Source organism: Desmodus rotundus, chromosome 5, assembly GCF_022682495.2.
Source record: "Desmodus rotundus isolate HL8 chromosome 5, HLdesRot8A.1, whole genome shotgun sequence".
In the NCBI taxonomy this organism is placed as follows: Eukaryota; Metazoa; Chordata; class Mammalia; order Chiroptera; family Phyllostomidae; genus Desmodus; species Desmodus rotundus.
In genome coordinates, this window is record NC_071391.1 from 2543815 (window position 1) to 2569713 (window position 25899).

Here is a 25899-nt window from a genome sequence, read left to right on the forward strand (position 1 = left end):
AGACAAGCGCCCGGGCCCAGTAGGATGGCCCCAGGCCCCTCTCCCCATGGCCCGGCCCTGAAGGAGGAAGTGCCCCCACCCTCAGGAAGGGTGTGGGAGCCCCACGGCACCACCACCCCGGCCCGACGGACATTTGGTAGCGCCCCCACAATGACAAGTGCGTAGGGGCTCCCCAAGGTCCCCAAGGCAGACAAGCCTCTGTACATAAAGAGAATTCAATAATACAAACTATGTTCTCTGACCTCAAAGGAATCAAATTAGAAATCAATAATAAAAAGGTATCAATAACCCAACTGTCAAAGAAGAAATCCTAAGGGCAATGAGAAAATATATTGATTGAATGAGTGAGAACATATTTAAAAGCTAAAGCAGTGCCGCGAGGCAAATTTATAGTATTAGTTACGACACAAAGGAAGAAAGGTCTACCTTAAGAAACTTGAAGAAAGTAAATGAAATCCACAACTAAAAGAGCAGAAACCAGTGAAACGGGAATCAGAAAGACTGAAAATGAAGCTGAGGCCTGGTTCTTCACAGCCGTCAACACGGTCGTTCCGCCCTCCACCAGAGTAACGCAGACATAGGAGAGGACAGGGCGCTGACATTAAGGATGAGAGGGGCCCTGGCCTGGCGGCGAAGGGGGCTGGAGCGCCGTCCCTGCGCACCGAGGCTGCGGGTTCGCGCCCCGGGCAGGGCCCAGACCAGAATCCACCGGTGCATGCGACAGTGAGCGGGACGACCAGTCGGTGTTCCCTTCTTTCTCCCTTCCTGTCTCTGCACTCGACTACAAAAAGACAAGAACGGGGTACAGGTGCGGACCTACAGACCCTGAAGGGATAACAGGGGAAGACTGCGCCACTGTGAGCAGCTCAGAGGAAGCGGCAAGTTTCTGGAAAGACACTCTCTGAAAGCCGCTCAGTAAGCAGCCGATGACCTGTGTCCATCGGAATGCACGTTTGTGGGCGCAAACCTCCTCCCAGACCAAACCTCTACCCGAAGGGCTTCGCTGGTGAACGCTGCCACTCATTCACGAAAACCCAGCGATGCCACACACGGCATCCCGAGAGAGGAAGGAGACGCCACACGCGTTCCACGAGACCGGCAGGTCCTGGACTCAAACCCGACGACGGTCACAAGAAAACTACGGACCAATACCCCTCACACCGGTGTAAGTTTCCTTACAAAGCACAGGCACAGCAAAGAAACGTCGGAAGAATAAGATAGGACAAGTGGAGCTTCCCTTAGGGACTGAACGTTGGGTCAGCACTGGAAAGCCGTGGAACTCTCCGCACCAACGGACGGAAAAGAAAGAGCACAGCATCATCTCAGCAGGCGAGGGCGGCGCTGGCGAGACCCGCCCTGCCTTTCCAGGGGCCTCGGCCTTCTCAGAGTGGGAGAGACTGCCTCCGTGGGATAGGGGGCGTCTCCCTGGGTGCAGGGCGGCTACCGTCCCAGCAGTCCTCCCTCCCCAAGAGCGGGAGCAGAGGAGGGATGTCCGTCACTCCACCTGGCCTTGCACCCAGCGCACGGTGGGGACAGGGACCCGGCCTGTGGATGGTGAGGAACCACGAGCTGGCCAATAGCACAGAAAGGAGCCTGCAGAGCCACCGCCAGCACTGAGCTGCCATCGGTCAGTCTGCAGGACCCAAGGTCAACACGAGAAATAAACTGGAAACTGGCGTTTTCAAAACACCATTTACAATGCCAGGAGCTCCGTAGGGATGGATCTAACAGAGTCCGTGCAAGCTCCGCCCAGGGAAGGAGGGAAGAGCGGGGGTGTGCACAAGCACAGACAGCAAAGCTGGAGTGGCGGCCTCACTCCGAGAAGCCGTGTGTCGCAGAGCCCGCAGAGATAGGACCCTGCGCGCCACTGCGTCCTGTCTGGAGAGCCCGGCCTCTCAGCCCGCCTGCTGCCCCTCCGGGAGGGCGGCTCACCCTCCAACAAGGACGCGCAAACTCTCCCGGTTTGCTCTACGCAGCCGTGGCTGAGGGACACAGCGAACACTTCGGGACACCTTTTGGGCCTCACTCTCACCCCGCAGGCCAGACACTTAGGAGTGTGAATGCCTGGTATTCCTTTCTTACATGTACTGCGTATTCTTAAATGGACACAAAACGCAAAGACATTTCTAAGTGGGAAATTCTCTGGGAGCAGAGCCCATTTCACGCGCGTCTCCTCACTCTCTCCTCTCCGCACACTTCTCTGTGGTCGGTAACGGGAGCTCGGGGGAGGGCCAGGCCGACCCTGGGGAGACCGGGTCCCCGGGGCCGCAGCCCAGCTCCTGGGCAGCGCACTCAGCAGGGCTGTCTCACGGTCAGAGACCTGTGGGCGAGGGAGACCGCAGCAGCCCAGGACACTGCTTCCACCACGAAGTGGCACAGCCTCAGTGCAGTTTGTGGAGCCCTGTAAACTGGGGGACGCCAGCAGGGACCACGGCTGTCCCGTCCACGGCCACGCTTCTAGCGAGCAGCGGTCTCGCAGACACACTCTGAAGCTACCCACTGACCGGAGCGTCGGTGGCTCTGACCACATCTTGCTGTGTTCCTCCCCCGGGGCCAAGGGCACCTCACACTTGCCCCTGGCTCCAGAGCTGGCCGCTGGGCTCAGCACGGGAAGGACGGCCGCACCTGGCGGTGTCACAGACACTAGGAGGCCCCTTTGCCTTCCTCTGCTCCAGAAGCCGAGCCACCCCGACTCGCGCCCGAGACTGACTATTGGCCGACCTGGCGTCCCTGGCTCAGCTCACTCTTGCTCAGGGGTCCATGGCAAAGAGCAAAGGTCCGGCTGCTTTGCTGCGCACGCCGGAGCTCTGGTGGGGGAGTTCCACAGTGAAGTGAGACATGGCTGCCCATAGCGTGAAACAGGCCGGCGCTCCAGTACCCACAAAGTGTGCCTTTCTAACTCGCTGATGGCCATGCCTGGCCTGTGAGGGGCCACTGACTGGGCGAATGACCAACGGGGACATTTATTTGGAGCAGCGGCACAGAAACGAGGGGGACACGGGCTCAGAGAATTGCGTCTCCTCTCCTCTGCTGAAAGCTGGCTTTACTACAAGAGTTTCAAACAAGAGGGAAACAGGTGTTTCAACTGACAACTTGTAATCAGGAAAGTCTGAATTTAAAATTCTTGCTCCTTCACGTATGCAACGAACCTTGAGACCTGTCCGCAAGGCCTTCAACCAGAACCTCGGGAAACCGGCCTGTCCACAGCGCGTGGCCACCCGCGGGAAGCCACGGTGCCGGCAAGGCCACACGACAGCGGGGACAGGGCTTCCCAGGCTGCAGGCTGGGCAGCCCAAGGTTCGGGAACGTGTCAGGTGGAAGAGGCTTGGTTTCCCAGACTGCCCCGAGGAGAAAAGCTCATGGAACCCCGCCACAGACAGAGGTGGTCCCCCGACCTCCTAGCGCTGGAAACACGCCAGAATGCGGGTTTAGAGCAGCAGACCTCGCAACTAGCGTGGCCCCACTGGGACCGAGACACACATCTCAGGAGCTGCTGAAGCCACGGGACTGCGTGTAAGAGTGTCTGTGACATGTGGCGATGGACGTGCGTGAGCGTGACCACCACGCACCCCTCCGGGAAACGCTGGGAACGGTCAAAGTTGTCCATGAGACGCACTCTCGGCACTCCTGAGTCCTGCGCTTCACTCTGACCGGTGCCTTCACCTCCCTGACAACTCTCTGAATTAACTAAGATGCTAAAAATGTCAAGAAAAGTAAATTACAAGTTGTCATACTCCAATTCTTTTTGCTGCTGTACATACAGTGAAGAATAGATTATAGAAAGTCTCCAACCTGATCCCAGCTTCCCTCCTCATCCGCCTGGGTTACGTGGTTAGGATGCAAAAGAACACAACCGTTAGTGCTGGTGAGCGGAGGCACGCGAACAGGCCGACTTGGTGCCGCTGCGCGAGTGACGGCTTCCGGGGCGCCCAAGCCTCATGCACAGCACATGCACAGCCCCGGTCCCGTTCCGCATGCAGACGAAGGCACCCCGCGGCCAGCACAGCCGCGGGAGGAGAGCGCAGGGGTCAGGCCCTCGCAGCGGGGGCGTGTCTCCCCAGGGAGCAAAAATCCGGTCTACTCTACAGTGAGCTGGTCTACCAGCTCCGAACAGTCTGCCATCCACGAAACGCAAAGGCCACCGCCCCCACTTCTCTAGCACCCAAGGGCGTGCTCATCCAGAACAGCCGACGCCAAAGGCCACTTCTGGCGCGGCTCTGAGTGGGGGCGCCTGGGGGCGGCGAGCCGACGGGACTGACCGTTTGTGGCGTGGCTGCGAGCGTCTCCATCTCCTCATGCGTTAGCCAGACATTTCCTGTGGTCTAGGGCGACCCCAGTGACCAAGCACATCCAAGACAAGGGAAGCAGTGACAAAGAAGAAAGGTGGCAGACACGTAAGCCTCGGGCACTTGAAAGGAGCAGCTGGAGGCCACCTTCATTTCAGAGGCCCTCACGGAAGAGGGCACACGGACCCCCGCTCGCCCCTCCTGAGAGCGGCCCCACCTCAGGAGCACTGCGCTGTCAGCGGCACGAGGAGCAGAGCCCGTGACTGCTGTGTGGCCGCCATGCTTACCTCCTGCGGTGTGTGGGCGACAGAGAGGGAACACTTTTCGGCTTCTGAACACTGACTACCAGCTCAACGCATGGAATGCGGCTGGAGCTGGCAGAGCGCACCAAGGGCCCCAGACAGAAGCAGACCGTGGGAGGGGTGCTGGCTCAGTTGGCGCCCCAGCAGGAGGAGCCTCTTGGCCTGGACAGCCTCGCCCGGGGCGGGGGGGGCCCAAGAGGCAGGAGCAGGCCGCACCCGGGTCCCACAGTGCGGGTCCCACAGTGCACGGGGGCTCCCCTGGGAGGGCTGCACTCTGCGTCGCTCTCCGTCAGGAGCTGCCGTCACCAAGACGCTCTAGAACAGCGTCGGGAACACGGCCCCAGCACCTGCGTCTCTGGGAAGGCCACTACCAAACCGGGGGACAGGGACCAGATGGGCCCCGGGGGAAAGCGCTGTCTGTGCAGCAAGCGAGAGCACGGGGCTGCTGTCCGGCACGCAGCCTTTCCCAAAGGCACACATGGGACAGACACCGCGCTGGGCCCTGAGCACAGAGCAGCGGGAGTCCGAGGCAGGCCCTGGCCGGCTCTGCAGACAGGCCCATCCGAGGGCCCGAGGTTCCCCTGAGAGTGCACTGAGTGCAGAGGGACCGGAGCCTGCACTTAACTCCCAGGCGACCTCGTTATGTTAGTTCTCCACCATTCCAACCAGGAGGACCCCCGTTAAGGACTTTTGTGGTCTCCCCACGCCTGCCCACATGTGGGCGGCTTCGCCCTGAGCGCCCAGCGGCTCCAGCCCCCCAGTGGGAAGCATCGGCCGATGGGCTGCACCCGCCAGCAGAGAAACACTGGCTATGACGCAGCTGGGGCCTAAGCTCTCTCCCTCCGCTTTCCACAGACGGACATCTAAAAGCGACCATCGCGTCTCCAGGTTTTCAGGAGCCCCGCCCTCCGTGTCACAGAGCCGCCGCAGCGAGCTGGCCGTAGTAACAGCACGAGCTAACGTCTTGCACCGCCCAATCGCCACAGGTTAAAAGTCATCGTGCTTCTGAAGGCAGGGGTTTCACAGGGGACCCCTGGGGGTGCTGAGAGGAGCCGGAGGAGCGACAGCAATGGGGCAGAGTGCCTCCCTGGAAGGTGCCCCCAGCACGTACCGTCCGGGAGGTAGGCGGGGCCGAGGGGCTGGTCAGCGACATGATCTCCTGGATGGCCAGCCGCAGCTTCAGCCGGTGCAGCGGGTTGCTGATGCCGATCTCCCGCTGGATCTCCGTGTCCGACAGCGCAGACATGATGGCCCCGCTCTTCACGTTGGCCCGGCACGCAGCCACGTACCAGGCTGGCATCCCCACCCAGAGCTGGGGACAGGAAGTGTCAAGGCTGGGTCAGGCGCGGACCACACGCCCACCACACCACACTCGGCCCCGGGTGAGAGGAAGGGGTACCTCCAGCCAGACGACGACGGTCGGCCCGTCCCACTGAGCGAAAGGTAAGCCTTGTCGCCGGGCCTCCTCGAGCAGCTCATGCCTGCGAGTGACAAGACACTCAGGTTAGGTCCCTGCTGCACACGGACAGAAAACACACCGACCGAGGGCAGCCCCTCACCTGCTCCATGGGGTGAGAGCACGCCTCGCGCCCCTTCCCTCCGTCTTTCGGCCCCTCCACCTACTGCCGGTTCACTCCAAGCCACACCGCCTGAGAGACGGACAAGACGCCGACTGACTCAGCCTCGGAGGCAGGGGGCTCCAGGGAGAACCGACCCCACTCCCCTTGGGCGAGGAGGCGGGAGACACAGCAGGAAGAGGGAAGGGGGCCGGTATGACGAGGAGGCTGCGTCTGGGAGACCCTCCCCAACGTTCGGCTTCACCGGCGCACGGAACGCAGACTGCTGTCATGAGCGACAGGCTGACGTGGCAAGCAGGCTACGGCTGGACTGTACTCGGGCTGTTTCTGTTGTATCAGCCACTTATCTAATCAGTGTTTGCAAAGTCCTGACATCGAGTCACCTGTGCTTTCGGAAAACTTGTGCCCCAACCACTTCCGTCCACGCGCCAGGGCAGACAGGCCCGAGGTGCCTCCTCGACGCCCACCGCCGCAGGGCAGCAAGGCAGGCGGGCCCTGGGGCCCCTGCAGGCCTGCCATTAACTTCCCCAAACCCTCCATCGACCAAATCCTGTAATCAAATCCCCCCCACCTTTCAGGGAGGAGAACAACAGCTGTCCCCTGTGCGGCGTGGGACGCCCATCGACAGCGCTGAACTGCCCCAGCAGGGTGGCACGCAGGGGAGGGACAGGACAGCAGATGCACAGACGGAAACCCAGAGAGCCGCAGCGAAGGCCCCCCGTTTGTCTGCTCCATAGAACGCACTTGAAAAAACGATTCCGCCTACCGACGGCGTGGCCACGCGAGAGACGACACCACGCTCTGCGAAGCCTCTTTCCCTGCAGCACGGCGCACTGAAGACACCATCTCGTGCTGCATGTGAGGAGCCCAGGAGGGACAGTGGGACAGAGCGGGGCACAGCCCCGGGTCACTTTGAAATTCCTAGGTCACTTCCAGTCGCTTCCCGTAGGAAGTTCTGCAGAACACGGCACTGAACCGTTTGCTTTTACAGAGACACGTTGGATCTGGGCTGTGTTTGAACAGCGTCAGACTTGCCCTCGGACCCTGAAGGCTGTGTGCGTTAGAGCTCAGAGTACTTCACACACAACTTCAGTGAGTGTTTCTTAAGCCAGCCTGAGGTTCCCTGAGAGTAAGAGAAACTGTAACTACCCAGGAGTAATTACACCAGAAAACGTAACAAATGTCTTACAAGTCCAAGTAGCACATTTTTAAAAAGGCCGAACTTTTCAATTAGAACAAGCAAAGCTACTTGCACAGAACAGAAAGTGCCCCCCCTGGCCCCCCAGGGCTGTGCTGCTCTTCCGGGACCAGGGACAGGGCCGGATGGAGCAAAGACCCATGGGCTGGCCGGGAGCTGGCAGGGCCCCCGCACTCCGAGGTGCACTAACTAACTACGGGATCCCTCGCGCCTTTCCAAACACTGCACTTTCTAAATGGCGAGGCTTACGCACTGTAAACAAGGACTACAGGGTAAAAAACCGTCCTTTAATTCCTTGAGTGCACACGGGTGTGCACCATTCTGACTTCACCTGCGACGGCCGTTCCCGTTTATAAAAAGCCTCTTCTGGTTCAGATCTCCTTCTGCATCTCTACGCCGAGGCCCAGGGTCCTACTGAAGCTGCACTGAGGCACTGGGGTGGGACACCAGTGAGCAGGTCAAGGAGACCCCAGCTGGGCAGCTGGCCTGCTGTCTGCTGGCTTCCTGGCCCCTCCCCATTAGGCCAGTCCTTGGTCTAGAAGAGCCAACCTGGAACCAGGGCTGTCACCCTTCCTCTCTGGAGGAGACTATTTCCCAGCCCCTGGGCTGCTGGAGGGAAGGGGACCCGGAGAGGCCCCAGGCCCGCTCCAGCCCCACCTGCCTGTGACTCGGGTTCACGAACGTTCTATCCTCGCCTCACCCCGGAACTGCATTTCCTCTGCAGGCCCTTGAGAACGGCCCCACACAGGCAGCGACGGCCCCAGCCCGCAACGGGCAGGCCCAGCGTGACTACACTGAACGTGTCAGCTGGCCTGACGACCAACCCCTCTCCGATGGTCACCAGGACACCCCTCCTCTGCTTTCGACAACCTCAGAACCGGCAACGACAGGCTGCAGCCCACAACAACAGACACACGGGAAGGAGCGTCCCTCACAGGTCAATGCTGCTGAACACAAGACCTCGTCTGCCACTCGCCGCGCCCTTAAACATGGGGGAGTGCGGAGCAGCTGGGCTCCGAACACCCCGGTGTCTCTCGGTCTGCCTCTGGCCCGTGGAACCCGAGCTTCAAGCCCAGGTCCAGCAGAACCAGGTGCCCACCGCTGGCCCAGACCCTACAGCCCGGGAGACAGGACTCGTCTGCATCACCCCGGTTTCCTTCCCCTGTGACCGATGGCGCCGCCTGCCGCTGCTGCCTCCTCTGACCACCTGTGGCCTTGTGGAGCAGGACAGGCAGGGACAGTGCGGGGCTGCTGAGCCGGTCTCCTCGGGGACCGAGTCTCGATCCAGGAGAGACTGGGAAGGGCCTGCTCCAACAGCCCACCGGCGCCCACGGTGCCTGGCCTTCACACCGGCCCCGGGGGAGGGGGACGTCTGGAAGAGGCCCATGTGTGTGAGAGGAGGGTCACGTCGTCGGGGTAAGGAGGTGTGCTGCATACCTGGACGACAACACAAGGGTCAAGCTGGCCTTCACACCCAGAGGCTCCAGTGCGCCTCGGCTGGCCCTGCACCACGAAGGGCACTGCCCCAACCGCAGTCCCTGAAGACCACGCGGGCACCCAGAGGCCCTGACACGCTCCTGGGCTCAGCCGCGCCAGCACACTCTGCAGTCGGAGGGCGCAGGGCGAAGCGGAGGAGCAGCCGGAGCACGGGGCACTGGGGAAGCGGGTGACAGCCATGCCCCAGGACTCGGCGCACGCCCAGCACAGCAGACCCCGAGGGCTGACGGTCTGTGCACTGCAGGCCCGCAGGGCGAGCAGAAAAGGTGGGGAGCACAGGTTACGCGGACAGACTGCGCTCGCAGGGCCGGGCGCCTGGCGCCGTGGTGTCGCACGTCACCACAGGTCTGCCCTTGGGGCTCCCTCGGCACGCCCACCACCAGATGTGGCCACCACAGCCTGCCAGCTTCACAACAATGCTCCACAAGTGAGCGCACTCGGCTGTGCAACTTCAGCCATTAAAGGCACACCTTTGAGGTAAACGAGGGGTTAACAAGGCTATTTCTAAAAATGTATTTTGATTCCTACATCTGCCATAAATGTTCTTTTTCTGAACAACGTAACTCTCCCCCCAGGTAGAGATAGAGTGTTTTTCCCAAAGTCAATCTTACCTCCGGTTAGCCCACAAAACTGCAACCAGAGCCACCTGCTCGGCTGCTGTGCGCCAGCGCAGAGCTCAGCGAGGGCCTGCCCTCAGACCCTCGGCGACAGTACGGTGGCCCCATTAGACGCACAGAGCCGACGCTGCCAACGCGGACGTCACGGCTCTAGACAACCCACCCACCAACCCGCGCACAGCTGTGCACACACACACGTGCACACGCAGGTCTGAGTGTGAGACTGAATCCCACACTGGGGCAGATAACTCAGGCAGGGCTATCTTTATACAGCCAAGTAATCAAGCACACCACCTGAGGATTACAAAACGAACATAGAAAACAAAGTGAAGCATTTTGGCCAATTTAGAGTTTGGGACCCTCCCGGAAACAGCGCCTTCCGGGAGGAGCAAGGGGCGGCCATCGCCCCGAGAGACAGGCGCTCCGCAGCGCGGCCCCATGGGCGGAGGCCTGGTCCTGAGTGTCAGAGCCAGAGGACACTGCCCCAGGTCAGAGTCCAGCCTGTCCACACAGTTCACGACGGCGAGAGCAAGCCAGCCTCGCTGCGCGGTGGTTCCCGCAGGCCTGCCCACAGCCCGGTGGCACTGTGAGCAGGGGCGCAGACGGCAGCGCCCCACCTGAGGTCTCACCAGTGGGGCGCCAGGCAGGGCCCGCGCCCGGACTCCTGAGAGAACTAACACGAGGCGGGTTTCACAAGAGAAGGTCAACTGGCAAGTCCGGCAGCCAACAGCCGACGACCCGTGGGCCTCGGCGACAGGGTCCCGTGGCCCAGTGCTGGCCTCTCGGTGCCGATCCCAGGACCCCACCAAGCTTCACCCTGTCCCGCCCCCTCGGCACCGCACTCCATCGCAGTCCTGCCCTCGCTCAAGTCTGGCGCTCACCTCCTGGACCACAAACCACCTCCCTCGTTGTTGAAGCGGGTTTGGGGTGACTGTCTCAGCCTGCCCTGCTCCCCTACCCCACTCTGGGTCTGGACAAGATCAGACCCACACCCCTGCCCTGCAGTGGGACAGACCCAGAGAGACGGCCCCCACAGCCCCACTCGAGTGTGCCCTCATCTGGGGTGTTGGCGCCTGGGCAGCTTTGTGGAAAGCTATTTCCACCGTTACTACTTGTTTTCAGAACCAAGACAGTTAAGAATTAAAATGTAAGGAACAAATAAAACACCGAGAGGCTAAGATTTAAAAAATCAAAACCTGCTGGAGGAAGTAAAAGGGTCATCTCCTGCCAGATGACCAGCGGGAACGGGCAGTTCTCCACACGGGCCGGCAGGTCCCGCGGAGCTGCAGCCACGCGGTTAGCCCCGCTCCCCAGCGCCCCGTGTACTGCTACGCAGAGGTGCGCGTGGCTACCTCTCAGAGGCCACGTGAGGCGTGTGGTCACTGTCCTGACCCCTGTGACCCCAGAGCTGACCTGCCTGGGCAGATCCAGGGCACATGCCCTGAGGCCAAGCCCCCCCGAACCAACAATACCCCACTGGACAGCTTTCCAAGGGGGACTGGGAATCCACGTGAGGGTCCTTTTAAAATTTCATCCGCACTCTAGGCCCTCCAGAAGTACAGGTGGACGGAGGTTTTAGGTTTCGGCCTTTCAGAAGACGGCACGTCCACACAGCTGGACGGCATGTGTGATCAATAAACGCCAGGTACGATCAGCAGGACTGAAAACTGCTCCGTGAGCCGGACACGCGACAGAAGCTTACTTCTTCTGAAGTTTGCGATTCTTCTCAGCCTGTCCTCCCAACTTGCTGAGCCCCAGGCCGTCCTGAGATGCGCTGTCTGTCTCGGAGACGCCAGCTGTGAGGAAGCAGAGCGGTGGAAGAATGAGAGAAAAGCAGCACAGCCGGGTCAGGCGCTTTTCCCCGAGGGCCGGCCGTGTCTGCAGGGGGTGGGGGCTCTACGGGCTGTTCCTGTGTCACCAAGGTGGTCGGGGACACAAACCCTTTCTGCCACGAGAGGCTGTTACTGTGGACAAAGGAACATCACTGCGGCTCCCTGCTTTGTATGGACGCAGGGGGCAGCATACAGCTCCCCAGCCTGTGCCCCCAGAGGACACTGGCTGGTATGGCAGACCCCGTGCTGGAAGGGTAGACCCCCGCCCCAAGAGTACGGGGAACACGGACCTTGTCCCAGCGCGTCCTTGCCAACGTGACCAGGGCGCGCCTTTTCCTTCTTGCCAAACAAGCGGCCGATAGAGGACTTGATGCCCTTCTTCTTGGGGGCTTTGTGGAGTGAGTCCTGGCTGCTGTTACTGCTGCTGGGGTTGCTCACTGGGCCATCCTGGGAGCCTGTGGAGCTTCAGGGATAGAAAATGACCTTTAACAAGTGTCCTCATCACAAGACGCTCCATTCCCATGAACTAGAAATCGCACGGTTTTAACACCCCCTCTCCAACTTCACCACAGACATCTCGGTCTCTGCTATGACCCCGTCTTCACGAAGCGCACATGCGCAGGACACAGGCTCCCGGCAACCCAGGGCGCAGGCTGAGGTCCTCAGCGAGGGGGCCTCCTTCTCAGGGAGGCTGGACCAGCCCCGCACCACACGCTGCAGGGGCACGACCACCCCGCCCCAGGTCCCTTTGCAGCCAGTGACATGGCAGCACTCCCGCCCCCCCCACCCCCCGAGTGCGCCTGTCCCCCTGGCTGTGAAACAAGAGCAAGGGCGACTAAGGCAGGGCTGCCCCCTTGGACGACTGCCTGGCGGAGAGCAGGACCCATGGGGGCTGTGTGATGGGGAGTCTCCGCAGCCTGGAAGGCACAGGACCCCTGAGAGCCACCGGCTGCCCACAGGGAGGGGACCACCAGGAACAACGTGCCCTGTGCTGGGCAACTGCTCCAACAGGAGTGGAAAGTTCTCCAAACGGTCCACCCGCAGGGTCTCGGGAAACGAGGTTTCCCTAACACAGGCGACCCCTCCTCGCTCCGGTCCACCCACACCCTCTGCCCGAACAGACCACGGCCCGACGCCTCGCGGTGCCCAGGCCCGCCGGCACCCCGGGAATGCCATCTCCACCCCGTAACTGAAGTCACAGCACTGCTTTACAGTCATCGTTCGCACTTTCCTTTTTAAAGGAAAAGATTAGTGTGATTTCGTAGCGCTGAAAATGCAGACACAAGCAAGCTCCCACACAGGAGTGGCACCCACGCACTGCCCCTTACTTCCTGATGTCCCGGATGTCCTCGTGGCTGACCGTGTGCAGGGCGCCTTTGTGCAGCCTGTCTAAGCGGAGGGACCTTGGGGAGGGAGGGGGGGACGTTTCACATTTTATCGTTGTCTTGTCATCTCGTACCTCTTCTTGGGAAGCCGGCAACTGAGGGGTGCAGATAAGCGTCAAGTTAGTTAGCAACAGGCTTGACCAAGAAAACCTCACCCAAGCGCAAATCGTAACCACACACTGGTGTCCAGCCCAGCTTCGGGCTTGCTGCAGAGGCAGGGCTGCAGCTTGTGCTGCTTTGGGGGCAGCCCAGCCAGGAGGCGCGGGCCCTGGAACGCGTCGAGCACCTCGCGGAGCTGCTCCCAACCTGCCCGCAGGCGGAGGGCTCGGGGCGCGACTGTCCTTGGGCCTCCATGCAGCCCGCAAGCCCACCCTCCAATCCACCAACACGCAGGGGCTGGGGGGGAGCCACTGAAGGGGCACGGAGACCTGACCCGAGACGTCACAGGCTACACGGCGTTCACACTCCCCCAAGAGGAGCTGCGGCCAGGGGAAGTGTGCGGACCTGATGCCATTCAAAAGAAAAGCCAGCAAGGGCACACGCCTCTGGGGTGGCTGGGGGGGGGGGGGTGGAGGGGGGGGGGGAGGGTGGGAACAGCTTGCATCAGGAGCCAGTACCCTTTCTAATAGGCACATGAAGCCCTGGAGACTGGACGCCAGGTAACCGAGCACAAAGGCAGCTCGCCCTCCAGCCCGACTGCGTGTCCAGCTGGTGCTTCTCAATAACCATCAGACTGAGCGTCGCTACTGAAATATTACACATGGCTGAAAAACCATGTGTTTGCTCCAGCTCAGAGGAAGCAATCCCAGGTTTTCATTAAAAGACAGTGTCAGCTGACTCCCAGTCCCTCGAGCTGCAGGGAACGAGAGTGTGGGAAGCAGGGTGGCTGCAACAGCCAGGGGGCCAGAGAGGCCCTCGGGGCTCACTCACACATCTGGGATGGGGGCGGGCAGGGCAAGCATCTGTGCACAGTGAGACCTGAGCAGCCAACATATGCCTCTTTTTAACAAGACTGAGCACAGAATGTGACCCTCTGTGTCCCGAATGGCTCAAAGACAACCAGACGGCTTAGAGCAGAACAGGGCTGAGCTCATTCAGCACCTCACTGTCGGCAACAGCCGGGCAATCCTGCGTCCTCTTCCAACCCCAGCCATCCCCAGGCCACAGGCAACGAGAGCCTGAACCTGGGGGGTCTCAAGTGCAGGCTGAGACAGTGAGTTGTGAACAGCAGACAACGAAGAACAGGTGGGAGTGGCCCACACGGCCAAACTGACTATAAGCTGGCTGGAAGCCGACAGCTCCCCCCGCAAAGGCCGCCGCTCACTCAACGCCCAGCGGACAGGACGAGCCCCTGGCTAAGGCTGCCTGCCCGCCCACCCCCCACTGGGCCCGGCCGGCCCTCTCCCTCTGTGCTCCTACAGGAGGACGCACCCCATGGGGGATGGCATCGCACATGGGACCAGGCCCCCCAGGACTACAGTCTACATGCCATTCCAGACTCAACTAGAAGGGGAGGCTCCCTGGAGCTGGCACATGCCAGTGACACCGTGGGGGGAGGGGGGAGGGACAGTGTGCACGCACCTGCCCGGTCGCATTCCCACGACCACCCCGGAGGAGGCCCTCAGAGTGCCGGGCTGGGCAGCCGGGGTGCAGGCCGGCCCACCAGCTCCCTCCCTACAAGGACTTGCCCGAAGGATGACAGGAGGGCGCGCCCTGGGCCTGGCGCTGGTGGGAGCACCGTGCCAGCTTACGGCCTGTATGCAGACAGGCCCTGCCTGCGGCCACCTGAGGAGTGCTGTTTCTGTGCCTGACGTCACCCAAAGCCATCACAGGAGGGTAAAGCCGGGCACCCACAGGGCAGAGCACAGCCAGGCCACACACCTGTCAGCCACAGAGCTGGGACCTGAACCCGAGGGGCGAAAGGAACTGACGGGCTGTCCTGCGAGTGTGCCGTCAGGCAGAGCGGACAGTCAGAGGAGGACTCTCGGTCCCTCCCGATCAGGGTCACCGCCATCGTGAGGGGAGAGGCCCGACCCCCCTGTCAGGGGCTATGAGGAGCCAAGGGCACCTGCCGAGAGGCAGCCAGAGGGCGAGGCCGGGGTGTGCAGGCTCTGAAACCGGGCAGGTCTGCACAGGGCTGCTCCCTGACTGGGTGACCCCGGGCACCGCACGTGGCCTTGCCAAGCCTCGGTTTCCACATCCGTGAAGGGCGGATAACAATGGAAACTGCGTCTCACACGGGTGTTTGTGAGGACTGGGGAGCAGGTTCGCGGACACGGGGCCCAGTGCCTGGCACACAGCAAGAGCTTCCTAAATGCCACTGGCTGTGGTGATTAGAGTTGGTCTTCCCCAAACCGAGAACCCGCCGCCCGGCTTCAGTGAACACAAATACCACGCCTGCCACGAACAGGAGGGTGACCGGGGGGGCGGGCCGACGCGCCCACGTGTCCCGCTCCCTGAGACTGCCAAGCAACTCTTTCCCTGATGGGAGTCCGCACGAGGGAAGCCCGGTGAGCCTCCGTGCTGCCGGACCTCGTCAGCATGCACCCCCCCTCCCCCTCGCTGTAGATTCACGTGACACCAACAGGCTCTCGTCAACACGTCCCAGGGAAACAGAGGCACACAAATCGCACGATAGTTTACCTTTCTACGGTGCTTCCTTAAATCACTAGGCTGACAGAGGCGTGCAAAGAAATGAAGAGAAACCAGGTTTACTCACACTCAGACGTTCAGGACGCAACGAGCAGGCATGCAGGCATGCACGCGACCCCGGGAGCCACAGGGCACGCGCGACTGAGGGGGGGGCGTGCTCTCCAGAACCCACTTTAAAGGTGAGCTACTCAGAACTTACTCGAGCAACACCTGCAGGCACTCCCCAGGGACCTGAACCCCTCGGACGCGGGGAACATGAAAGTGGGACCGCGCCCTGAGCGCAGCACTCCGCTCTCCTCAGTGAGAAACAGGCTGCCCGCTTCCAGAACAGCAGTCTCCTCAACGAGGAAGCCGCTGCAGCGGCGGGCGCAGAGCTGGGCAGACCTACTGCCAGTTAATTCCCCACTAGACGTTAATGGAAAGTCCTTACCTAGAGTTTTACTTAAAACTCCTCAAAAACAAGTGTATGGCTTAAAGGAGGGGACCCTCTGAAGATATGGAAGAACAACCGCTGTCACAGTAGCAGGTGGAACCCTCACCTCCCATAACTCACGGTACTTCAATCAGAAAAACCGTCTGCTGGAGGCACCAACCGCCCCCGCCCCACGACTCGATGAGCCTACGGGCCTCGCCCACGACGCGGCAGCCCAGACGTGTGCCGCCTCCTGGGTCCCCGTCACCCCTACGTTCAGTGGGTTGCTCTTCTCTTCACATTTTTTCAAATTTACTCATTTGAGAGGGGGGAGAGAGCTTCGCTGCTCCACTTACTCGCGCGTTCACTGTCGGTTCCTGCATGCGCCCTGGCCGGGGGGTCGAACCCACAGCCGTGGCCTGTCGGGAGAACGCGCTAACCAGCTGAGCCGCCCGGCCAGGGCCGTGTGATCTCTTCACACAAGGAACATTTCGAGTCACACACGCCCTGCGTGGTTCTGAGTAAAACCATTCTGGCCCGTCCACGTCACGCCCGTACCCACATCTCTTACACAGCGACACTCGAAAGCTCATCACTATTGGGGAAAAGCACCATGTGAGGACAAGTGACGACAGAGCCGAAACCACGCCACTGAGCCGAGACTGCGGCTCGCACCGCTGCCACCTGGGCCTGTGGTGAAGGGCGGTGCAGCGGTGGGTGTGGGGGGGCGGCGGGGAGAGGAACGGGAGGAGGAGGAATAGACTCTGAGGGTGGGAGGGGGACTGAGGTCTGGATTCAAATGATTAGACAGAAAGATGGCCCAGGAGATCAAAACCAGACAGTCAGCCGGCACCCAGAACCACAAAAACAACGAAGAAACACAGAGCTGCCTTTATGAAACCTCTAAAGTCGACCTAAGCATGGAAACACAAATGAAAGTGTGAGAATTTCAAATACTGACTCGTTAGCTAACGATGCGAACTATAAAAAGAGTATGTGAAAACACCTCAAAACGGACTAGTTACCATTCCATCACAGGCCCCCGGTGTGGCTCCTGGAGGATTTGATCGCCCGCCAGCTAACAAGGCAGCTGGAAGTGAACTTGGGCGAACAGGCAAAGTGGAGACGCGGTGAACCGTCAGTGTGTGCGTGGGTGGCAGTGCCTGCACAAAACCCAAAGTCCCGCTTCGTCACAGCAACCCTAAAGCCACTGAGTTTCCAGGGGCTCCTCTAGGAAGTCCAAGGCACGGCGGCTTTTACTCGCCTGCGGCTGCCGGTCCCCCAGGCAGTGCGTGCCTCGGAGGCGCGCCCGGCCTGCTCTGTGGTTCTGCCTCCCGGATGCAGGCCCGAGCCCTGCGGGGAGGCATCCCTAAGGAAAAGGGCATCGGCCCCTGTGCACCTTCCACGTGCTAGCAGGATGCCTACGTTAAAGTGTCCAATCCTAGAAAACTGAAACATGCCCCCTCGAAGCTGCCGTGCCCAAAATCACACAACAAAAACTTTTGCCCTGGCTGGTGTGGCTCAGTGGATTGAGTGCCGGCCTGCGAACCAGAAGGTCCCCGGTTCGATTCCCTGTCAGGGCACATCCCTGCGTTGCAGGCCAGGTCTCCAGTGGAGGGTGTGCAAGAGGCAACCACACATTGAAGTTTCTCTCTCTTTCTCTCTCCTTCTCCCTCTCTCCCCTCTCTCTGGAAATAAGTAAATAAAGTCTTAAAAAAAACTTGACGCATTTGTGACGACACGCTAAGTTGGCCCCCGAGTGTGAAAACCAGGCTGTCCCGGTGCCGTGGTGGGATGGTCACACGCTAGCTGGCACCCAGCACCGTGGACCCGGAGGACAGCAAGCGCGAAGAGAAACGCCTGCCTTTCTTCTGGGTGAAACCAAGAGCCTCTCTGTGGCACCCAGGACACGGGCGGGCGGGGAGGTGACGGGGGAGGCTCCCACTCACCAGCGTCATGACACCCAGTCTGTCCACTTCCCGAGCTGGACTGCGCGGGCCCCGGCGTGGCGTGGACCGGCCGCTGTTGGGCGGGGAGGAGCCCGTGAGCGAGGAGGCGGGATATGGGGGAATGGAGCTCATGGACCTGAAACGACCGAGGTTGTCCAGGCTGCCGCTGCCCACGCGGCTCTCGATCTCCTCGGCCCGCTGTTCTGTGCTCTCCTTCTCTTCCTGTATCAACCTGCAATCCACACAGACCGCCCTCTGCATCAGCAAGCGCGTGCATCACTGGGTGAGGACCAGCAGGTCACGGAAACTCCAGGACCAGCGGCTCTGACACCCGAGGATACGGTTATTGATTTTGGGGGTTGGCGAGAAACATCGATCGGCTGCTTCCCATACGTGCCCCCAACCAGGGACCGGCCCCACCGCCTGGCTAGGGTGTACCTGATCTCTTTGTTGATGGCGTCGAGCTGCTCCTGGAGCATCATGGCCAGCGTCTGGGCATCAGCCTGCCCGCTGGGGGACAGCAGAGCAGAGGAGCTGAAGAGCGGGTCCCCGTCGTCCTCGCCGTCGGACAGGTCGGCGTCGCTCTCGAACGCCTGCGCCACGTTGGCCAGGACGCTGGCCTGCTGGGCCCGTTCCCAGTCCTGCTCGTTCAGCGTCTGTACCTGTGCCCCGGGAACCACATCTCAGCCACAGCCCAGACCACAGCCCCGGTTAGTGCACCTGAGAAGAAATCCATCCAGAGCTGCACGAACTTCTGGATGGACCCCGAAAAACTCTGGAATAGTGGGTTGTGCTTCCAAGCTGCTGGCACCTGTTGCAGGAGCAGCACTGAAGGATGGGGGAGGAGGCATTCCTGTGACGTTACTCTCAATGCCGAGGTGGCCGAGTCAAGGAAGGCGGAAAGGTAAAGCGACGCACCTGTGACACAGCCGACCACTCACAGAGACGAGAGAATGTGTCCGAGGCCCTGCAGCCAGGATCCTCTCAGCTGCCCTAACTCCTCACTCGGGTCACCCCGAGTTCCTAGCGTTTTCCGACCCCCTCTCCTGAGGGGGACACCCACCGCACAGGCGGGAGCACAGGGGCGGCAGCACTGCAGACAGGCGTGGGCCCTCTGGGTGCGTCTGCTCGGCGCCCACGCAAGTCCACGTTTCTAGGGTGCTGCAGTGCATGCCCGAAAGGCGCTCTGTGCTGAGCCAACCCTCCTAGAATGAGGGGCACACCGTGCCACCCCCACACATGCACTAGTGGTATGCACGGGGGGCTCTGTGAGCCCCATGGGGTCCTTGCATGCCCTGTCCTCTCCTAACCTCCTAAGGCACTCTCAGTGAGGGTCCTGCCACCCACAGCCACCACACAGGAGAGAGCACTTCTAGACACCGGTGGGCTCGCCCCTCCTCCTGAGACCTGGGCCAGCCCCTGTGGCTTACCCCAGGGTTCCACCCACTGTCCCGCCCTCTGTGGATGACCCATTCCCTGCAGGTCCACGCCCACCAGCTAAGGGTGTGCCCCACTCTCCTTAAATAACAGAAACCAGAGCTTGGCTGGCCTGCATCTCTCCGGCCATCACTGCCCCTCAGTTCCCACTCAGAGTCACTTCCCAGAACTGCCTCACTTCTGTCCCCATGCCGCCCTACCTGGGTCTCCAAGCTGCCCCAGCAGGCTCTGCGCAGCGTACCCCTCTGGCAGAACCCCTGCATGGGTGCACCCACAAAGCCTCAGCCTTCCCTGTGCTTGCCCCCCATGCTGCTCTCCCCTCTCGCCAGAGACCCCTGCTCACATGGCTGCAGGCCCTGCCCTGTGAACACTGGAGAGCCCCCGGCAGTGGCAGCACCTCACCAACACGCACTGCTTGGTGGCTGCCCCGCCTCCTGCTGCAAACACCACCCGCAGGCTCCTGACCTTCCACCTGGACCTCTGCCCGAGAAAGCACTCTTGGGTCCAAGCTGGCACACCCATGCATGCCCGTGGACAACCTGAGCAGGGTCAAGGCTCAGCTCCTGGTCCCTCTCCCTGTCCTGGGCAGTCTTCCCGATCTTGGGAGACAGACCCCACCCACCCTGCAGCTGCCCCAGCCGCAGCCCCACGGTCCCCACTAACCCCGGTGACATAACCTCACGATAGTTCCAAAAGGCTGCTTCTCTTCCCCCTTCGCCCTGCTGCTCAAAAGTCGCCCTCCGGGTGACACCTCCTCACTGGCCACCCCACCAAAAACAATCACTCTCCGCACGCCACACCTCTGAGCCCCAGGCTTCCTGTCCTCGCTCGTGACCAGCAGATACCCTGTGGTGGCACCACCCTCCCCGCGCTGTGTATCCAGGGCTCTGGGACCCGCTCCTGGCCCTGCCTGAGGAGTCCCAGGACAGCCACAGCCACGCAGCACAGTCAGTCACTCGGTCCATGACAGGCCCCCGGGCGGGGTGGGACAGCACAAGACCCTCCTGCCCAGAGCTGCAGGGGGAGGAGCTGGTAAGTCCACCCTCCAGCCCCAGCCCAGCCTTCTGTGGCCACAACCTCGGGCGGCCCGAGCCAGGACCGTCCTGCTGACACGCTGCCAAGTTCACAGGGCGGTGAACGGGTCACAGTCACCATGAAGCTTTGTGGTCCTGTTACCATGGCGACAGACGGCTGACACACACGCCACACTCAACTGCCATTACTGCCCGTCTCCCCCTCTGGAACGTGTGCACCGGCGGTGCAGGCAACTCGCCCGTCCTCAGCCACAGCCGGGGCCCTCAGCCGACAGTGGCGCCCAGCCAGACCGGAGGCCCAGCACAGGTGGGCACGCCGAAGAGGGGAGAGTGCGCAAAAGCGTCTGCTGCTGGACTGACAGGGCCCGAAGGTCCTCGAACTCCCGGATGCACACTCTCTTCACTCAGCGACATACACCGCTCGCCCCTGAACCGCAGGAGCGGGGCGCCGACTCCCCGAACAGCCAACACCCACGTGGAAACGCCGGCCCCACAGGACCTCCCTGCTGGGCTGGCAGCCTGCTGCTGAGCAGGGGCCCCACCAGGACGCGAAGTCGAGTAACACGCTGCATGTCACATCACGTGCTGTGTTCTCACAACTGAGTGAGCCGGAGAACGGTGCATGCCTCCCCCCGGCCCCCTAAAATCAACGAGCATGCCCTTGGGTGAGGACAGGAAAAGAAGAAAGGTCACTGAGGCAGCCACAGGGACAGGAAAATACACTCGCAGGACCGTGCGCACTCACAGGTACCGTAAGTCCCAAACTGCACAAACCGCGTGTGAGGTGGCCTGCGCAGTTCAAACCTAGGTGGTCGAAGGGTCGCTGGGTGTGCGTTTGTTCCCGATTACTACTTCAACCAACGAGCACGCGTTGTCCTTAAGAGATGCCATTTCGTCAGAACTTCCACCCTTTAAGAGGAAAGCGTACCTTAAAAGTAACTTTTACCTAGAAAAGGAAGATGGGGCAAGAGATAGCATGACCTATTAAACCTGTCACCTACACCTGTCTCGACGCCCGCAGGAGCAGAGGGGAGTTGTGCATGTAGGGGACCCGGGAGAGGACGCAGGCCCTTGCCTTGGAAGGCTCGTCCCGCAGTGCGGCCAGACGGCCCTTCTGGGGGCGCCGCAGCACCGCGCCGCCGCTGTAGGAGTCCGTGGGGCTCTCTGCCGCGGGGAGCCGGAAGTCTGGGACACTGCCCAAGTGCGGCCGGCTGAAAGAGGGAAAACAAGCTGCTGTTAGAAGAAAAGCAAGCCCGTGTCCGTCGGGCCCAAAGCCGTCGGCACAGGAGATCAGTGGGGTCAGACGGGGCTCCACAGAAGGCACGGCCCTCGCTTGCTCCAAGGCAAGCTCCCTGCCCACCTCGAGGCTTCCAGCCCCTCCAGGAGGGAACCTTGACGTCCAGGAAAGCGAACGCGGACCCACAGACACAGTGCAGAGCTGGGATCCGCTTCAGCAGTCCCTGGGCTCCAGCTGCACAGCCCTGGGACACTCCATTTTCTCCCAGGCAACCAGGAGGCACGCCTGCGCACCACTGGCCCTCAACTGCTCTGTGACCGGCCCAGCTGCCAAGCTCCATGGGGGGACAGATGGTCCTCACACCCCTCATCAGGGAGGCTGTCTCCAGTGTACCCCGAAGAGGCAGCTCAAGAGCCCCGGAACCCCTGCTGATGCTTACAGGGCCTGGAGCTGGCAACTGGCCCTCATGTTTCTGAACTACAAGCTCAGGCCTCTGTGCACTTGGACGAGCAGACCACCGACACCCCGGCCGGAGGGGCCTCCTGCACCAGCGGCTGGGGCCAGAGTCCTGCAGTGAGGTCCTAGGCAAGGACCTGAAGGGGGACCGGTCAGAAGGAAGGTGCGCGTGGCCCTAAGGCCCCACCTTCCCCGGCATGGCACCTGCTCCTCAGTTCCAGCACCACCACCTGGGAAGGAAGGGCGGCTGCCTTCCTTTTCCGAAGTCCTTAGGGTCCAGGGGGATCACACCTACTCGTCTTACTGAAGTGAGCTGATGGTGCCCTCATGTCTAGCCATGCAGCCTGCAGACAGGGCCCCTGTGACACGCCCGCTTGTCCACTTCTGGTTCACACCCATGTCTACGTTCTTCCGAAAAACGCCTTTCAAACGCTGCATGAGACTTACCAGAGTCCAGAACCCACTTCCTCCTTCCCTGTTCCTGAGGAGGCTGCTCGTTCTTCCTTGGCAGCATCTGCAGCAGCCACTTTGGGGCTGCGACTCGTTTCAAAACCGGCTGAGACCCGCGCGCACACACGGTCCTGCCCCCGATTCCGGAAGACTCGCAGCTTCTCCCGGGTCCACAGACGCCTCCTGAATCTGATGCCCTTTTCCAGGCCAACCTGCCTCCGCCCCTGCCGCCACTAGGCGGAAGTCCCTCTGGCACCGAGGCTCCTTCCACCTGCCCGGTATCTGTGCGCAAGCCCGTCCCTCAGCCTTCCTTCCACTCCGCGGTCCAGGCTGCCTGCTCTAGCTGCAGAGGGTCAAGAGGACTGACCCTACTGTAAAGTCACACCACGCAAGCCGAGCTCATAGCCTGCTTCTTCTCGTGCCCCTTAGCCGGACCCAGCCTAGGGCTCATGTCTCCCCCATTTCCACAGCCGCGTTGGACACACGGTATCCTGGCCTGCCTCCCTACAGCAAGCCCCTTCCCCCGTGCTGCACCCAGCCTCTTCTGCCCACTGTCTCCCAGCCACACAGCCACGTGCGACGGTGGCTGTCCCCCTGCTGCAGCCTCTGCACAGCTGGAGCAGAGCCCCTCTCTGGTCGCCTTCCACTGGTGATGTCACACTGTGGGCTGGCAGACACGCCAGACCTCCACTGTCACAACTGACCCATTTCTGCCACCCTTTACGCTCCCGCACCCCCACCCCCACCTGCTACTCAGACTTCCAAGAGCGACACCCACAGGGTCCACGTCCCCTGCACCCAATCACCTGCAGATCCGCTCGAACTCATGCCTTCAGTCCCCCCAGCAGCAAGCCTGCCTCGGTCACACAGTGACACTGGCCTCTTGCTGTGGAGGACCTGGAGGGCCTCAGGCGGCAAGTCGAGTGCCCTCTCTGCGGACACACGCTCTCTCCTTCCTGACCCCCCCCACCCCCCTGCAGCTGCGGACACAGACAGCATCTCGGGCCCCGCCTCCTCACTGACTTCCTCTCTTTCCTAGGAGGAGGTACAGCAGAGAAGGCCACAGACACACCGGCCCTTCCGAAGGAATGTTTCCACCCTTCAGTGACACTGACCATCCTGGTGAGGAGGACGAAGGAAACAGCAGGATGCTGGCCACCTGCCGGCTGCACCCACAGGCCCGGCCCCCCTCCAACAGCAGCCGCTCAGAGGCAAGTCCTTAACCTCGGGACTCTTAGAGCTGTCACAAAGAGCAGCCTACAGTGTACACATGGCCACCAACGGCCCTCCTGCTCCGCCTCGCCTTCCTGTGCCCCGGCCTTCACCCCCAGGGCTCCGGGGCTCCCCTGATGCCTGGGCTCCGCCTGCCTGTCCCGACACCACCGGGGCCTGACTCTGCTGGCCCTTCAAGGGAACCCCACCAACAGGAGCTCATCGACCCCACCGTCACTCTCCTCCTAGGTTCCAAACCCGACCCAGGGCCAACACTGCATTCTGTCCTCCTGCCTGCTGCTCAGGGTCAGACCAGGAGCTATAACCAGGGACACTGCCCTCGAGCAGGCACGGCAGGGGCTGGACGCAGTAGTGACTGGGGACTGTCATACCTGTGGTGAAGGGAGGCACCTCTTAGCCGCATCTGGTCCAGCTCGGCCCGCAAAGCCTCGATGTTGAGTACCAGCTGGTCCTACGAAACAGGGAACGACAATGCAGCCACCCCAGGACTCAAAGCCTTTCCCGTCCAGCGCACTCAGCGGTTAGCTGTGGCCACGGCAGGTTCCCTGAGTCGCTACAAACACCGACCATCTCGTTCTGAGACACTCTCCCCAGAGCCCCAAGGCAAACACTCAGGCCACCATTGCACCTTCAGAGAGTCACGAACAAGGAGACACATCTCAGTCACAGAGGCCTTCAGGGCGGAGACACCCTGCCAGGCACCTTGGTGGCAGTCACAAAGAGCGCGTCTCATAGGGGGCGGGGGCTCCCGCCCTGCCGCATACACCTCTGTGCTCTGTGGCCGTCTTCCGTCAAGCGCACCACCACTCACCCACCGCTGGGGTGCTTGCCCTCCTTTCTGCACTCAGCACAGTAAGTAAAACCGACAACCCGGTGTTCCAGCCCTCAGCCTGCTCCGGTCTGTGCCGTCCTGCCCACCGACCGCACTGGCCACACAGGCCACTCAGCCCCGGGACAGGGCTGGCCCAGCAAGGACGTGCTGTGACACGCACTGGGCTCCGCACTTCATGTGACAAAAAGCAGGTGGTGTGGCTCGTTAGCTGCACATTAATTACACAACAAAGTCACACTTTGACTACGCTGGGTTCAATTAACTTAACTTCACCTGTTTCTTCTCAGTGTTTGGCACGTGGCCTCCAGGACACGTCAGGTTGCGTGTGTGGCTCACAGCGGCTTTCCGCCGGCCTGCTCTGCTCTAGGCGCGAGGTCTGTGTTTGGCCCCAGCTGTCACACAAGGCCAGGCAGGAGGCACACTTCTGACCCCGCGCACCGCCGGGCTCAGAGCCCACTGGAGCAGCCGGCTCGCCAGAGCGCCGCCCAGCTCAGCTCCCGGGGCTGGAGCAACGAGAGACTGGCATACCTTATCGTGCTGGGTTTCCTCCAGCTGCTTCTTTGTACTTTCAACTTCTCGTAACAGAGAATTCTGGAAAAGAGAGACAGTGCTTCAGTGTCGACTCTTGAAAATGTCCCGTGTACTACGACCCGCTGCACTCCCGTTTAAAATAACAGAGCACCCCCGGAAGGGAGCGGCCCGCATAGGCGCGCCACAGGGCACAGCCCGCCCCCGAGGGGAGGGTGGCGGCGAGGCCCTGCGCACCCGCGCAGCTTGCTTCTGCTCTGACCGGTGTGCTGCGTGCCACACTCCTTCTCATCAGTCACACTGGTCCCGGGGGACTTCGGGTCACTTGGGAAACCCGACCCAAGTCCCAGTGCATCTCCGACCCAGGCCCAGACGTTCCGACCTCATGGCCAGCCCGCTGGTCAAGGGTGCGCATGGCCACCGTGGGCGGCTCTAGTCACGCTTTCCCACTGGGCTCAGTGGGAAAGAACGTGTCACACGGTCAGCAAGCAGTCACCGCTGGCCTTTCTCCCCTGACCATGACCGAGTGCCTGTCCAGGGAAAACTCTGGGCCTTCCTGTCCCCTGGGTGCACCGGGGCCATCAGACCCGCTTCTGTTAACTCTGAGCCCCCCCACCCACAGACTCGAGGACACGGTTCCCTTCTGGACACCGCTCGAGCCTGGGCTCAGACATCCCCCAAATCAAGCCTGCAGAGGGAAGGCGGGGGTTGGAACATGGGATTCTGAGGCAACGCCAGCCTCCGGGTGATGCAGCAGTGAGGGGGTGGGGCCAGGCCCCTGGACCCTCAGACGGGCGGGGTCGGTGAACTAGGGCCCCTGCCTGTCAGTGACACTTAACTGGGACACAGCTGCCAGCTCTGTCACATTTTACCACTATGGCTGCTTCCCCTGTAATTATTGATTAGCATGGAGTTATTTTACTTAGCCATAATGAGCAAAAGCCTGAAATATTTACTATCTGACCTCTCAGGAAACCGTCTGCTG

The 25899-nt window shown here is 61.3% G+C and overlaps 1 protein-coding gene across 9 annotated transcripts in view; it reads right to left on the bottom strand.

Annotated features, from left to right (window-relative positions):
- PPFIA1 (PTPRF interacting protein alpha 1) overlaps window positions 1-25899 on the bottom strand; it is a 74840-nt gene that overhangs the window by 7775 nt on the left and 41166 nt on the right. For 4 of the 9 annotated variants that reach the window (XM_053924083.1, XM_053924078.1, XM_053924076.1 and 1 more), the window contains 12 exons: window positions 24915-24977; window positions 23926-24005; window positions 21254-21389; window positions 18146-18369; window positions 17708-17939; window positions 12638-12789; window positions 11600-11772; window positions 11180-11273; window positions 5988-6069; window positions 5700-5900; window positions 4260-4322; window positions 3793-3819 (listed from right to left, as the gene is read on the bottom strand). In XM_053924083.1, the coding sequence (XP_053780058.1) occupies window positions 3793-3819; window positions 4260-4322; window positions 5700-5900; window positions 5988-6069; window positions 11180-11273; window positions 11600-11772; window positions 12638-12789; window positions 17708-17939; window positions 18146-18369; window positions 21254-21389; window positions 23926-24005; window positions 24915-24977 (1527 nt within the window). The remainder of the gene's footprint in view (window positions 1-3792; window positions 3820-4259; window positions 4323-5699; window positions 5901-5987; window positions 6070-11179; window positions 11274-11599; window positions 11773-12637; window positions 12790-17707; window positions 17940-18145; window positions 18370-21253; window positions 21390-23925; window positions 24006-24914; window positions 24978-25899) is intronic. The other 5 variants (XM_053924081.1, XM_053924080.1, XM_053924079.1 and 2 more) reach the window with 2 other exon arrangements.